The sequence below is a fragment of the Penaeus japonicus genome, unplaced genomic scaffold (assembly GCF_977035675.1).
Source record: "Penaeus japonicus unplaced genomic scaffold, GWHDUDI00000001_assembly GWHDUDI00000018, whole genome shotgun sequence".
NCBI classification, from domain to species: Eukaryota; Metazoa; Arthropoda; class Malacostraca; order Decapoda; family Penaeidae; genus Penaeus; species Penaeus japonicus.
In genome coordinates, this window is record NW_028234420.1 from 16,464,273 (window position 1) to 16,476,772 (window position 12,500).

The 12,500-nt window shown below is 36.1% G+C and overlaps 1 protein-coding gene across 2 annotated transcripts in view; it reads right to left on the reverse strand.

Annotated features, from left to right (window-relative positions):
* The window catches only part of LOC122250507 (uncharacterized), a 27,720-nt gene that overhangs the window by 309 nt on the left and 14,911 nt on the right, over positions 1–12,500 (reverse strand). For both annotated transcript variants that reach the window (XM_086546675.1, XM_086546674.1), the window contains 10 exons: positions 11,858–12,013; positions 11,575–11,736; positions 10,644–10,743; positions 7,301–10,205; positions 6,706–6,885; positions 6,280–6,481; positions 5,786–6,035; positions 5,159–5,262; positions 4,686–4,809; positions 1–4,099 (listed from right to left, as the gene is read on the reverse strand). The exon at positions 1–4,099 is cut by the window's left edge and continues 309 nt beyond it. In XM_086546675.1, the coding sequence (XP_086402801.1) occupies positions 3,894–4,099; positions 4,686–4,809; positions 5,159–5,262; positions 5,786–6,035; positions 6,280–6,481; positions 6,706–6,885; positions 7,301–10,205; positions 10,644–10,743; positions 11,575–11,736; positions 11,858–12,013 (4,389 nt within the window). In that variant the 3' untranslated portion in view covers positions 1–3,893. The remainder of the gene's footprint in view (positions 4,100–4,685; positions 4,810–5,158; positions 5,263–5,785; positions 6,036–6,279; positions 6,482–6,705; positions 6,886–7,300; positions 10,206–10,643; positions 10,744–11,574; positions 11,737–11,857; positions 12,014–12,500) is intronic.

Consider the following 12,500-nt stretch of genomic DNA (forward strand, 5'->3'; position numbering starts at 1 on the left):
AAGAGCAGGTCCATTCATAGAAGATAAAAAGTATGTATGTCTATCAATTTAATAACAAATAAAAAGCAAACTTTTAGAAATACTAAAAAATTGACATCTGAATCTTATATAAAAAGTGCATGAACATTTTATTGTTAAAGAGAATGTGACCACATACAAGAACATCACCAGGATAAAAGAAGCTTAGAGAACAACATATGAGTTAATCACCACTGTTGTTGTGAATGAGGTATGCTTACGTACATTTTCAATACAGATGAGACTGAATATCAACAAGATTTGTAGATAAATTGTACATTTCCAGCCTCTGGTTTTCTTGTTAACGATTTCTCTCGGGTAGAAATTTCTCGTCTTAAAAAGTTACAATTGAATTGTAAAGTGTTTGAAGGTTAATACTGTAAATTACTTTGTACTTACAGTGATACATCCCAGTTGAAAATTCAAATACCTGTCAAAATCCCAAACTCTTATTTAATGAGCACTGGGCACAACAAAATCTTAGATGTCTAATTACACCAAAGGCAGTACTATGAAAAGCTATTACTTACTAATAAAGCATAAAGGATATTTTTTTATCTTTTTTTTTTAAAGATGAAACAAGCAGCACTGATACAACCTTATCTGGCTTCAAGTACAACCAGACCATCTTTACCTTTTATACATTTTCTTCTTTTCAATCTTTCTGATTCCAACTCCACACAAAATTGTTAATAATTCTGCTATCATTACTTTTTTTTCCCTTCAAAAGACCGTCTTCTTGTTTTTTACCATCAAGAGAAATTAGACAAAAGGGTCAGCAACTTGGACGTAAACTATCGCAAAAAAACAAAAAAATCTTTCCCTTCAGCATCACTGTTAGTTTAAGAAATGTTGGTAAATTCTTTCACTTTACATATGACTGAATAATGAACTTCCTACTGTACATCATTGTTGCATGACCATGATCAAATGCATAACTATGAATAAAAACTGAACTATGAGCATGATATATTATGATACACTGACTTAATTATACATCAATTATCACACTGAATAAACCCTGACATCACTTATAAAAGAATCAAGATTTTCTTCAACACTTCTTGTGATTATAATGTTGAAAAAATTATCAGACGGGCATCATAAGTCACATATCACTAAACCACTTTAGGATGTACTAAAATTACTGGAATTTCAATGGTTGGTTCTAATTATGATGTAGATTACATTTGGTTTCATCAAATTCCTTTTCTATTTACTATATACAAACTTCCTAATATCAAAGAGGTTTAATCGTATGCAGCATTTCATCTACCCATTCCCTATACAGAAATTAATCACTCAGTAACAATTTATATGACACAGTATATCAATAATAATTACTTACATTGGTCATCTCTACCCACAATCATTCAAATTCATCATTCAAGCTCTTAGATTCTTCTCTCTGAAAGTTATCGGCCAACGTCTGATAGAAAGTCGTCTAGTGAGAGTGGCATGTAGCTATGTGGTGCACAAGCAGATATCAAGTGGAGAGCCAACAGCAGTGTGTACTATAGTGTGTAGTGTTCTCAGTATCCCCTTTATTCTGTTAACAGAATATCTTGACAGATTTTTGGAAATTCAAGTATGTGACAGTTGCTTTTAATGATTTGGTAAATTAGTTAGTACTGAGAAGTGAGAATCAACAGCCAAATCAATATGTTGCAGTGAACATGTTATTGTGTCAAGTAAAGTGTTGTAGTAATCAAATATATAGACTTTTTTCTCCTTTATTATTCCTTTTATATTTATTCATTACTTCTAATTCATTCCAGTAAGGTTCATATATTTGATACCGTCAACTTAATATCCCAAGCATGAGACAATGCTTCTACGACATTTCAATCAAAACTGTAATTATACAATTTGCAATGTACTTCACAGAATACTGCCAGATTTAACATTTTACTCAAAGAGAGCTTGGCACTTTTTTTTAACTGGTGAAAAGTTATATTCCCAGAGTTGTTTGTATATTGAGCTTTTCATGTAAAGAGATGGCACTGGCTCCAACATCCGGTGTACTGAACCATAAGTTATGTATCACAGTACATCATTACATTTCACTGATTACTGCAAATTGTTCATATAATGCTTTCCAGCATTAACAAATAAGACACATAAAATACCAATTTTACAGTGTCAGCATTTCTCCAAGAATGCAAGTTTGTTGATTAAAACAAAAAAAAGATATATCATCTTTGGTATTTCTAGCAATACATGGAAATGATTACATATAGTCTATGAAGATGATAAACTTTGAAATGACTATAAACCTCATTTGCTAACACACCTTGCACATACATACCTTAAAATTCTTCAGGCATACCCCTTGCAAGACAATATGATACGCACTTCTCTTTATACAATATTTTTCATTCCATACATCCGTAACATTACGCACATACGTGTATACATGTACTTCATATCAGTGTTCTCATCTGAAGGTGAACACGAACAGGTTTTTTAAGGACTTACAAATTAAATTACCATTCATAAAAAAAATGATATCTCACAATGCAAATATTATGACATTCCTGGTATCAAAACAACACCACAACTCCTGATGCACTTGGTATGCCATACCTTGTACCAGGAACTATGGCTTAAACCACAATGGTAAGCTGAGCAGTGTTTTGATGTGCTGTGTTCTCCAGTTTTGGCGTACTGAGATCTCTTGAAGAAATTTCTTTCTGATTCTATTCCGTCTGTGACCCCGTCCTTTAGTTTGCTGGCTCTCGAAACAAAATGCTTTGGAAGAAACTAATAAAGAGTTCATTCTAGGACTAACAATTTCTTGTTCTTCCTGCTGCCACATAAATAATTAATACAACATATATATATTTTTTCTAATGGAAATGAAGAATGCTTTACCATATTGATAAAACTCTTCCTACCCTAGGTCTTTGCCATTACAAAACTTTCAAATTCTAGAGTTCATCTGCTTACAAAAAAAAATCTAAAAAATGAACACAAAATGAAATACTGAAAAAGTCATAATTACAAGAAAAAAAAAGTGGATATATCCACATGATGGTAAACCAGCAGTGCAAACCAACAGAAACGAGATGATTATGTCACTGTTCATGCAAAGGTCAATTCCTCTTTCATTTTTTTTTATATCTCTCAGCTTTTACAAAACAAGTGTTTCTACAGATTTATCTATCTACCCCAATCCTATACTCTGGTAATGTTACACGACCGGCCTTCACTACTTTAGCGAGACCAATGCTAGTGAGAGAGGATGGGGGGATTTCCTTTATCATTAACACATTCTCTGTAAATGTCCTGTTAACCTAAAGGCTGCCAAAAGCTATGAACACATTGACAACATATAAGACACTGTCTTATAAACACACTCTCAATATAAAGTAATACATCTATCTAATGTGATGAGTTCTTTTACATCTTCCTTATACTTAAGGAACATCAAGTATTTAAAAATATGTACACGCCCTTAGAATCTTTTCATCACAACCATAATGATTCCTGATATCCCACTCCATAATCGTGTAAAAACCATACTTTCTAAGTCTCCCAACAATTGCATTTTCTGTTTTTCATAGCTGCCAATACGTATTATATGATCCTTTACACTCAGTCCTCAACACTCTCCTGTCTCTGTTTACTCTCTCTTTTTTTTTTTACTTAAATGTACATAAATGCTTAATAAATAAAATAAAAAAGACAAAATTCCACTACACACCTCTCTCTCCCCTTGTCTTAGATACCAGTGTAAAATTTTCCTATTTACAATTTTTACATATTTCACACACGTTGCAATTTTTTTTTCATTTATTTATTTTTTACTCAAACGTCTTACTTGGCTAAGTAGAAAATATGAATACCTGAAATGCTACATATAAAGCTAGAAATTACTTGAAATACTTCAATCCCGTCACTAAGAGAAACTTTTCAATAAAGAGTTCCGAGTCCAGGACAGCAATGTGAGCAGCTCGGCCTATGAGGGAGTTGGCAGTTGAGGGCAGAGCATGGTGGATGTCATACCTCACGAGGGTCACAGACGGAGAGCTGATGATTGGCTGAAGCAGGTTGGATACCATTTCACGGTAAGCTGCTCCTGTGGATAGAGGTGTAGGTGGAGGGGTGAGAAGAAGATCAGTGGGAATATACTTTAATGAGGGAAACAATAACGAGCCACACACACACACACACACACACACACACACACACACACACACACACACACACACACACACACACACACACACACACACACACACACACACACACACACACACACACACATATATATTTAAATAAATGTACAAGTATAAGTATAAGTATAAGTTTAAGTATAAGCATAAGTATATGCATGTATAAACACACATGAAAGATGATAAAAATGCCTTGTTCATTTTCTTATGTAATATTGATACACAAGAAGAAAAACTTAAAGAAATAAAGAAATAGAAAGAAAATAAGATTAAAAAATGAGAAAGAAAAGAAACAGCAAATACAGGAGGCAAGATAAAGCACGAAAGGAGACAGCATGCAAAGAGGGAGAAATAGAAGGAGACAAAAAAAAGAAATAAGGCAAAAAGAAAAAGAAAGTAAGGGATTACAAAAAGAAATGGGAATCCAAAAGAAAGTAAGAAAGGAGATAAGAAAAAACAGAGAAGAAGGCAGGAAAAATAAAATCTCACCCATAACGGAAGTATCCTTAACAGCCTGTCGACAGAGTTCAATCCTGGCAGAGTGTAATGGGACATATCTGTCTTGCGATGATCCACAGAGTAACACGTTGCGGAAATGGTGGAGTTGGGAACGCTGCAAAAGGTCAAAAGTTGGAGTACAGGAGAAGAGAAATTAACGGACAAATTCAATGAATAGCTTATCATAATCTCTATGAATTCAAATTTGTTTGGAGTGCCATTGCTTGTAGTTTTAGGAAATGAATAAAAAAAAAATAATAATAATCAGAGGTAAATAAACTTGATATAACAATTGGAAACTACCACTTCATTAATTGAAAATTCAAGGCTAAGGAAAACACTTCCTCTTAAAAGGGTCAATAAGCGTACAATGCCAGACTATAATTCTTATAATTTTGATAATATTAAACATCATGAGAAGAGCTACAATGCAGACAATTGTATTCATCAGATCTATCACTTACCTGAGAGAGTCTATATAGGAATGTCTGGCGTATATCAACTCTATCCTTGAGGGATAATTGTAGCAAAGACCCCGATTTCTTCCACTTCTGCATAAACCACATTCCTGGATGTATAAAGAAGAGGACAGTAAATTAATACAAATTAGAATAAACTTGGGAAGTCTTTATTTCTCCATATGTAAAGGTCTACTGCAAAAGCCTGTGGAGTCCATATGACTGGTATAGACGGACAAGAATTCTTGGACACTGGAAACAAAATATCCATTCCCTAGCTCTCAGTTTTAGTCTTTTTTCTCAAACTACAAACAAAGAGAAACGAGTCCATTACAATTTCAACGTTTTCTATCATATTCAGTTCAACTCATAACTTTCATTTAAGGATCTGATAGACTATGCAATGGTAAGGTATATGTTTTTTTTTTTAATATCATCAGTGAATTATGCTCTTCAAAGAACCGCTAACTAAAAAAAAAAAGAAATGGACAAAATATATATACATACGTACATTTTCTAAAAAAAAAAAGTAAAAATAAAAGAAACAACAATATAAAAAGAATGAGAAAAACAAGCTATATATAAAAAATAGCCAACAAAAGAGAAGAAAAAAAAAAGGAGCATACTACTCACCCATGTTAACGAGGCCGCTATTATTATACAGTGTCCCGAGGTGTGGTCCCGAGAGTGAGAGAAAAGTGTGAAGCTTGGGTAGGAACGGCTTCATGTCTGGATGTGACACTGCCCCTCGGATGATAATGTTACCCAGGGAATGGCCCACGAAGGATATCCGCTTCGGGTTGAGGTTGTAGGCATCGATGTGATACAAGATTTCGGAAACTAGTCGTTCAGTCAACGTTTCAAAGTTTGAAAAAGTGTCCCCCTGGAACAGAGAAGGCATGTTAAAAGGAGTATCCTTGATTGGTAAAGATTTCTTAACGTTATTTTCATAATAATAATTATAATTATAATAATAATAATAATAATAATAATAATAATAACAATAATAATAGTAATACCAAAATCAATATGAACACAGAAAAAAAAAAAATTCACACTTTCTAAAGTACTCACAGAAAGTAATTAACAATATTCACTCAAACCTACTGAAATCAACTGTAACTTACTTGATTTCGCTCTGACATGAGAAAATCTAGATTAGCTCCTGGGAGGCCTATTTCTAGATAGGTCTTGATAAGCCTAAGGTCAGCAGAGTTCCCATCTAAACCATGAACACAAATGATTAAGTGGAGACCGTCAGGTGAAAGTACTCGACAGTCATCACTCACATGGAAGTACGGTACAGTGGAGGCCAAACCACTAAAATCACTGAAAAGATTAGAACAAATTTTATCACATAACTTGTCATGCCTACTAGAGATATAAATTTCAACTAGTTGGAATTCAGATCAAACTAGCAATACGCTTCTGTCATATATCTTGAGATCTAGTTGTTTTATACACCATACACATAAAATATCTAACCATATTACTTAATCTGAGAAAAAAAAAAAAAACATTGCATCAAACATAACACAATCTTCTCTCAATACCTATACAGAAGGCCCTGGAAGTTTATTTGCTGCATGAACTCTTCTTTAGCCTTGACGAATGCAAGAGTGTCTGCTACCGGTGGCACTAATTTCGGGGGCAGTAAGTCTGGCGGGTCCTCTAGCCGGCCTCGTTCCTTCCGCAGTTCAGACGGACACGTGCACTTTGGCTCACCTCTGTCCCTGTTGTATGTGTGTGAGTGAGGTTTTTGTTGACTATGTCATGACTATATCTATCTATCTATCTATCTATATATTTATGTATATCAATATATCTATATCTTTATATCTATATATCCATGTATCCATATACCTATATATCTATCTATCTATGTATTTACCTATATACATATATAAATAAATAAATAAATAAATAGATATTATATATATATATTATATATATTATATATATTATATATATTATATATATTACATATATTATATATATTATATATATCATATATGATATATTATATATAGGAAAAAAATGTATATGTATATTTATTTATCCAATCTTACTTAAGATCATCTATCTAATATTTCTTAGCTTGTCTAAGGAACAAATCACAGTCAGTAGCACAAAGAAGAAAAGAAATACCTTGGTGATGGAGGTCTTGGAGGTGGTGGAATGTCAGACATGCTGTCATCAAACGCATCATTCATTATATCTGGCTTGACTTTCATGTCAGAGGCTCCTTTGGCCTGCTCTTCTGCCTTCCTGGCAACATCTTGCAGCTGAGCTTCTGCATTAACAGCAGCTTCCTTTTTGGCTGCATTCTGTGCTGCCTTCAGGAGTTCTCTTTGTGCTTCACGGTGAGCCCAGACACTTGCTCCTTGCTGTTCCAGGAAGAGCTCTAACAAGGTGCACTTACTGTCTGCCAAATGAGTTGGAGGTTCAGATTTTGTTGAAAAGGGATCAGATCTTCTCTGGGACCTGGTCTCTCTTGCTTCTCGTAAGCTAGATTGATCCTTGAAAGAGTCACTCTTGTCAATGATAGGTGGAGGTGCTGACTGTGTCCTTACACGTTCTGTCCCGTTAATATAATGTTGGTTGAGTTTTGTCGGTGTTGGTTCTGAGAGACGGTCTGGTGTTCCTGCTGTTTTTCTATTTGGTCCCCTCTTTTCTGGTCTCCCTGTTCCTGTTGCTGTCTGTTGGTTTCTTCTCCTCATTGAGGGTAAAGAATTAAATTTGTCATGTACATGACCTGATTTCCTAGAACTTCTCTTTACATCATTCAAAACTTCACTTACACTTTCATACACATGACTTATGTCTTCAAGTTCAAACTCTCCACTATGTCTTGGTGTGATGGTCTTGGAACTGTTTCCATGACTTCTTTCAGTCTTGTGGTCGTCATCCCTCTGAGCTCTGCCAGTTTCGGTCTTTGGGCTTTCGCTTCTCGGTCTATCTTTATAGGCTGTAATGGCAGCACGTTTGGCTCCTCTGTCCTCCCTGGGGATTCTTCCTGTAGTTGCAAACCCTCCACGTCTTAAAGCTTCCCTGAGAGCAGGTGATGGGTCCTGAAATTCCTTTGGGGGAGGTGGAAGTGGCACTTCCTCATACACATGAGATTCCGGTCGATTTGAATGGTTTACTCTCTGCAGTGACTGAGACTTTTTAACTTCTTTCCTGTGTGGGCTCTTTCTTTGTTTGACCTGTAACTGATCATTAGAGGCTGATCTCTGTGTAACCTCCTTGCCAGCAGCTTTGTGATTCTGTCCTCTAGACTCTGATCGACTCACTCTCTGGTTAGCTGGACTTCTTGACCCTTTATTTTTGTACTTAACTCCGGTTATAGTCTTTACAGGTGCATCATTAACAGGTGTCTTGGCTGTGGGAGGTCCATTTGCCTTGCCTCCACTTTGTTTGCTTCTGTTTGACTTTGACCCATTAACTTTTGTTCCATTTATTTTGACTCCATTAACGTTTCCTGCATTGTTGTTCCTTACACTGGAATCTGGTCCACTAGATTTGCTTCCATTCTTATACTGGGTGGTGGAAGTTGCAGTAAGCATATCTTTTATGGGAAACTGTTTTATGTCTAAATCAGGACTAATCTGCCCACTTGACGAACCAGAACTTTGTCTGCTGGAGTTTGAGACCCAACCACTTCGCTCTGAAGTAATATCACTATTGGAAGAAGAATCCTGTTGAAGGATCAGTGGCTTTGGATTGTCTGGTGTTTTCTTTACTGGCGATGTCAGTTTCTTATTTAATGTTAATGACTCTACTTTCTCTCCTCCAATCTGTAGTAGTGTGGAATCTGTGGCAGATACAAGACCCACTTCAACATTTGAGAGAACAGGTGGTTTTCTGTCTAAACGCATGGGTCTTGGAGGTGGTGGTCCTTTGTGGTTGATTTCAGAAGAGGATTCTGTATCTGAAGCCAAAAGATCTGGCATTGATTCTGTGATTCCAGGGGACGAGGCATTGGCTACTTCCCACAAGAAGGAAGGCATAGAGAGGGTGCTTTGCGAGTGCCTCATGGGTTGGTCCCCTCCACCACCACTACCACTTCCAGGAGTATGGGCCCCAAGGTTGTAAGGCATACTTAGAGATGGCTCCAGCCGACGATACTTCAGGAGGACAACGTTTTCAGCTATGGCGTTTGCCTGGGAGCGCTTGCTCTTGTGGTTACTGGATCCACTGGAGCGAAGCTGCTGCGCACGCTGTATGAGCTTGACTTTGAACTTTGCTCTTTTGTAAGCAGACCCTTGATTAGCTGGAAGCCTCAGCTCTAACCGCAAGTTATTCTTTAATTTCTCTTTTAAACTGTTTCGTGCCATTGGAAGCTTGTGAGTTTTAGGGGGAATGGGGGGCTTGAAATCCTTTGGCATTTTGTCTGTTCTTGGGGGTATTGGAGGCTTATCCTCAGGTTCTGACTCCACCTTATTTGCGGATCCTTTGGAACCTTTCGACTCCTTCGAGCCTTTTGAGCCCTTGGATCCCTTAGAACCAAGTGTCTTTTCATCACTCTCAGATCCACTACCCAGAGTGTGTTTGCTGCTGCCACTTCCACCACTATGGACAGACGATACACGGGAGTCACTGCTACGAGAACGGCCCTCTCCTGGTTTGGCTTTTAAGGTATTCTGGGACTCTTTGCTGTGAACATTTTCCTTCTCTATCACATAGTTTTGGATTGTTGTCTTGACACTCAGAGGTTGACTTTTTGTGGACTTTGTGGACCCGTATTTTGTTACCTTCGCGTCACTGCTCGTTGTAGCTCTGGACTCGAAACCACTCATACTTGCTGCCTTGGAATCAAAGAGGGTACTTGTCATAGGTTTTGTATCATGGCCTGGGAGTGACTTGGTGTCGTGATTAACAGCCGACTTGACTTCAATCTTTGTCAGAACCGTAATGTGAGGCTCCACTTTTAGGCCATTGCGAGTCTGAGGTTCAGGTCTCGTTACATCAGGTGGTATCACCTCCCGCTTGCCATTCTCTGCATCTAATTGGTCCATGGCAATCTGGATGTCGTTTGTGCTTAGGTAGCTTTCTGGGGAGCAGAGAAAAGTTGCCATTAATATATGTTCAAAAGGAATACTTTTTTGGAACAGTATGATTTTAAATAAAATAGTGATACATAAAAATAGCTTTATTTTCAGTAAGTAGGCCTACTTATATGGAAGGATCAGAGAACAATCACAAATCTGTTTTATGTTGATCTCATAATTGCTCAAAAATAGAGGTGAAAGAGGAAGAAGAATTTGAAGCAAAGGAGAAGGATGAGGGAGAGGAGATAAAGGTAGAGACTGAAAAAGAAATGTGAGGAAGGAGAGACATAGAAGGAGGAAGAGAAAGAAGAATGGGGGTGAGAGTGAAGAAGAAGAAGAGGAGGAGGAGGAAGGAGAATGGGAAGGTGAAGATGAAGGCAAAAGGGGCATATGATATATATTTAAAAGGAAAAGAAAATTACAAGAGAAATCATTCTTACCTGATTTTCTACTGACAATAGACCTCCTTCTAGCAAATTCTGCCACATGTTGATACTGGTCCTCAAATATTACTGGTAAAGTTGAGACTTCCCCATCCATCTATGGAAAAGAAAATACTCTTACATTTTAACTAATATATATTTAATGAAAGAGAGCAAAGACACAATTTTATCAATATGAATATCTAAGTTTATTTTGGACTAGACAGTTAAGTGAGTAATTTGTTTTGAAGAAATTGGAGAGACATAAATGGTAATATGAAAAGCAATCTTAAATAAGACGTGGATATATAAAGTGTTTTTAATTTCTAAAGCTATCCATATACAGTAGTTTTACAGTTACATCTATTGTAATAACATGCTTAAAATTCTATGTTAGGCAGTGAGATGTTAGAAAAAGTAGGCTGATATACTTAATATAGATGACAATAAGGTCCAGACAATCCAATGTCATTATTTATGTAGACTGGAGTTTTCTCTTTTTTTTCCTCTTTGTATTTTTTTTTTCTTATAGTACTGAATACACTTGCTTTCAAAATATGTTATAAACAAAACCACTTTATACTATCAAATCATATCATCAAAACAAAAGTTCATATTGATATTATATGATTTCTTTTTCTTTAACTGATATACACAACTAAAACCCTTAAAGAATAAATGATTACTAATACATCTCTAAAATATCTCCAAATGATTGCCAACATGCATGATAGTACCTGCAGAAAATGTTTTAAAATAAAAAATCTCTAGCATTTTCTGTAATGAAGACTGAAAAATTCTATTTCTAAAAACTGAGGCAATGGGTATGCATGAATAACTTTTACCAATTCATTTGTTAATAGTTCCCACACTACTCAGTAGATTCCATTTATATGATAGTATATGATCAATTAGTAACTACATATATCCATTTTCCAACTCAACTTACCTCTGTACATTCAATAGATAAGGGTGGTAGAGAATTGAAATAGCGAGATCTCCTGACAGCTTCTGACACCATCACATAGTTCTGATAGTTGCTATCATAGCAACCACTCGCTGATGGCCGTGGGTTGTCAATGACAAAAAAAGCCTCAGCAAAACGTTTTACCTGCCGGAAAACAAAGCGTTATGAAACTACGGGTTGGGAACGATTCTCAAGATTATTACAATGACCATAAATTTGATAGATACAGCTCCTGAGTATTCCTTCCCTTTCTGAACTCACTCACCCTCTGCATGTGGTGTTGCCGTGCCAGGTGTTGCCTTACAGGTTCCGAGCTCATCACCACTGACAGGAAGTGCTGCCACAGGAGGATATTTTCCGCACACAACTGCGCTATGTCACTGTTGGCAGCAACCAGGAAGTCCTCTTCACAGTCCACAGCCTGCAGAATGTATTCAAGTATGAGGAACATTGCACCGAGGTTTCATATGTACAATTTCTGTGCACCTGCTTCATTCAGCATGTCTGTGAAGATCATTCTTGAATCTATTAAAATCACATGCTTAAAAACAAAATACATATAATGTTAGGATGCCTAATCAATCCTGATCTTGTTATTTCTATATACAATTTTTCCTCTGTTAAACTATTCTTTTATGCTGAAATCATTGTCTTTAAATAATCTAAAAACTACAAGCTATGTATTTCCATCTTAGTGCGACCAAGTGATGAGGTAATCTAAACCAGAATCAGACATTCACAAGAAAAAGTAACCCGTATCTAAAAAAAAAAGAAAAAAAAGAAAGGGGGGAAACTATATCTCTTTTCAGTAAAAAAGCAAAGTAAGAAGAGAAAAGGAAAATCATAATAAATAAATAAATAAAACAAAGACAGATAGTTAAACCAAAAAACAACAACTATGGATTATA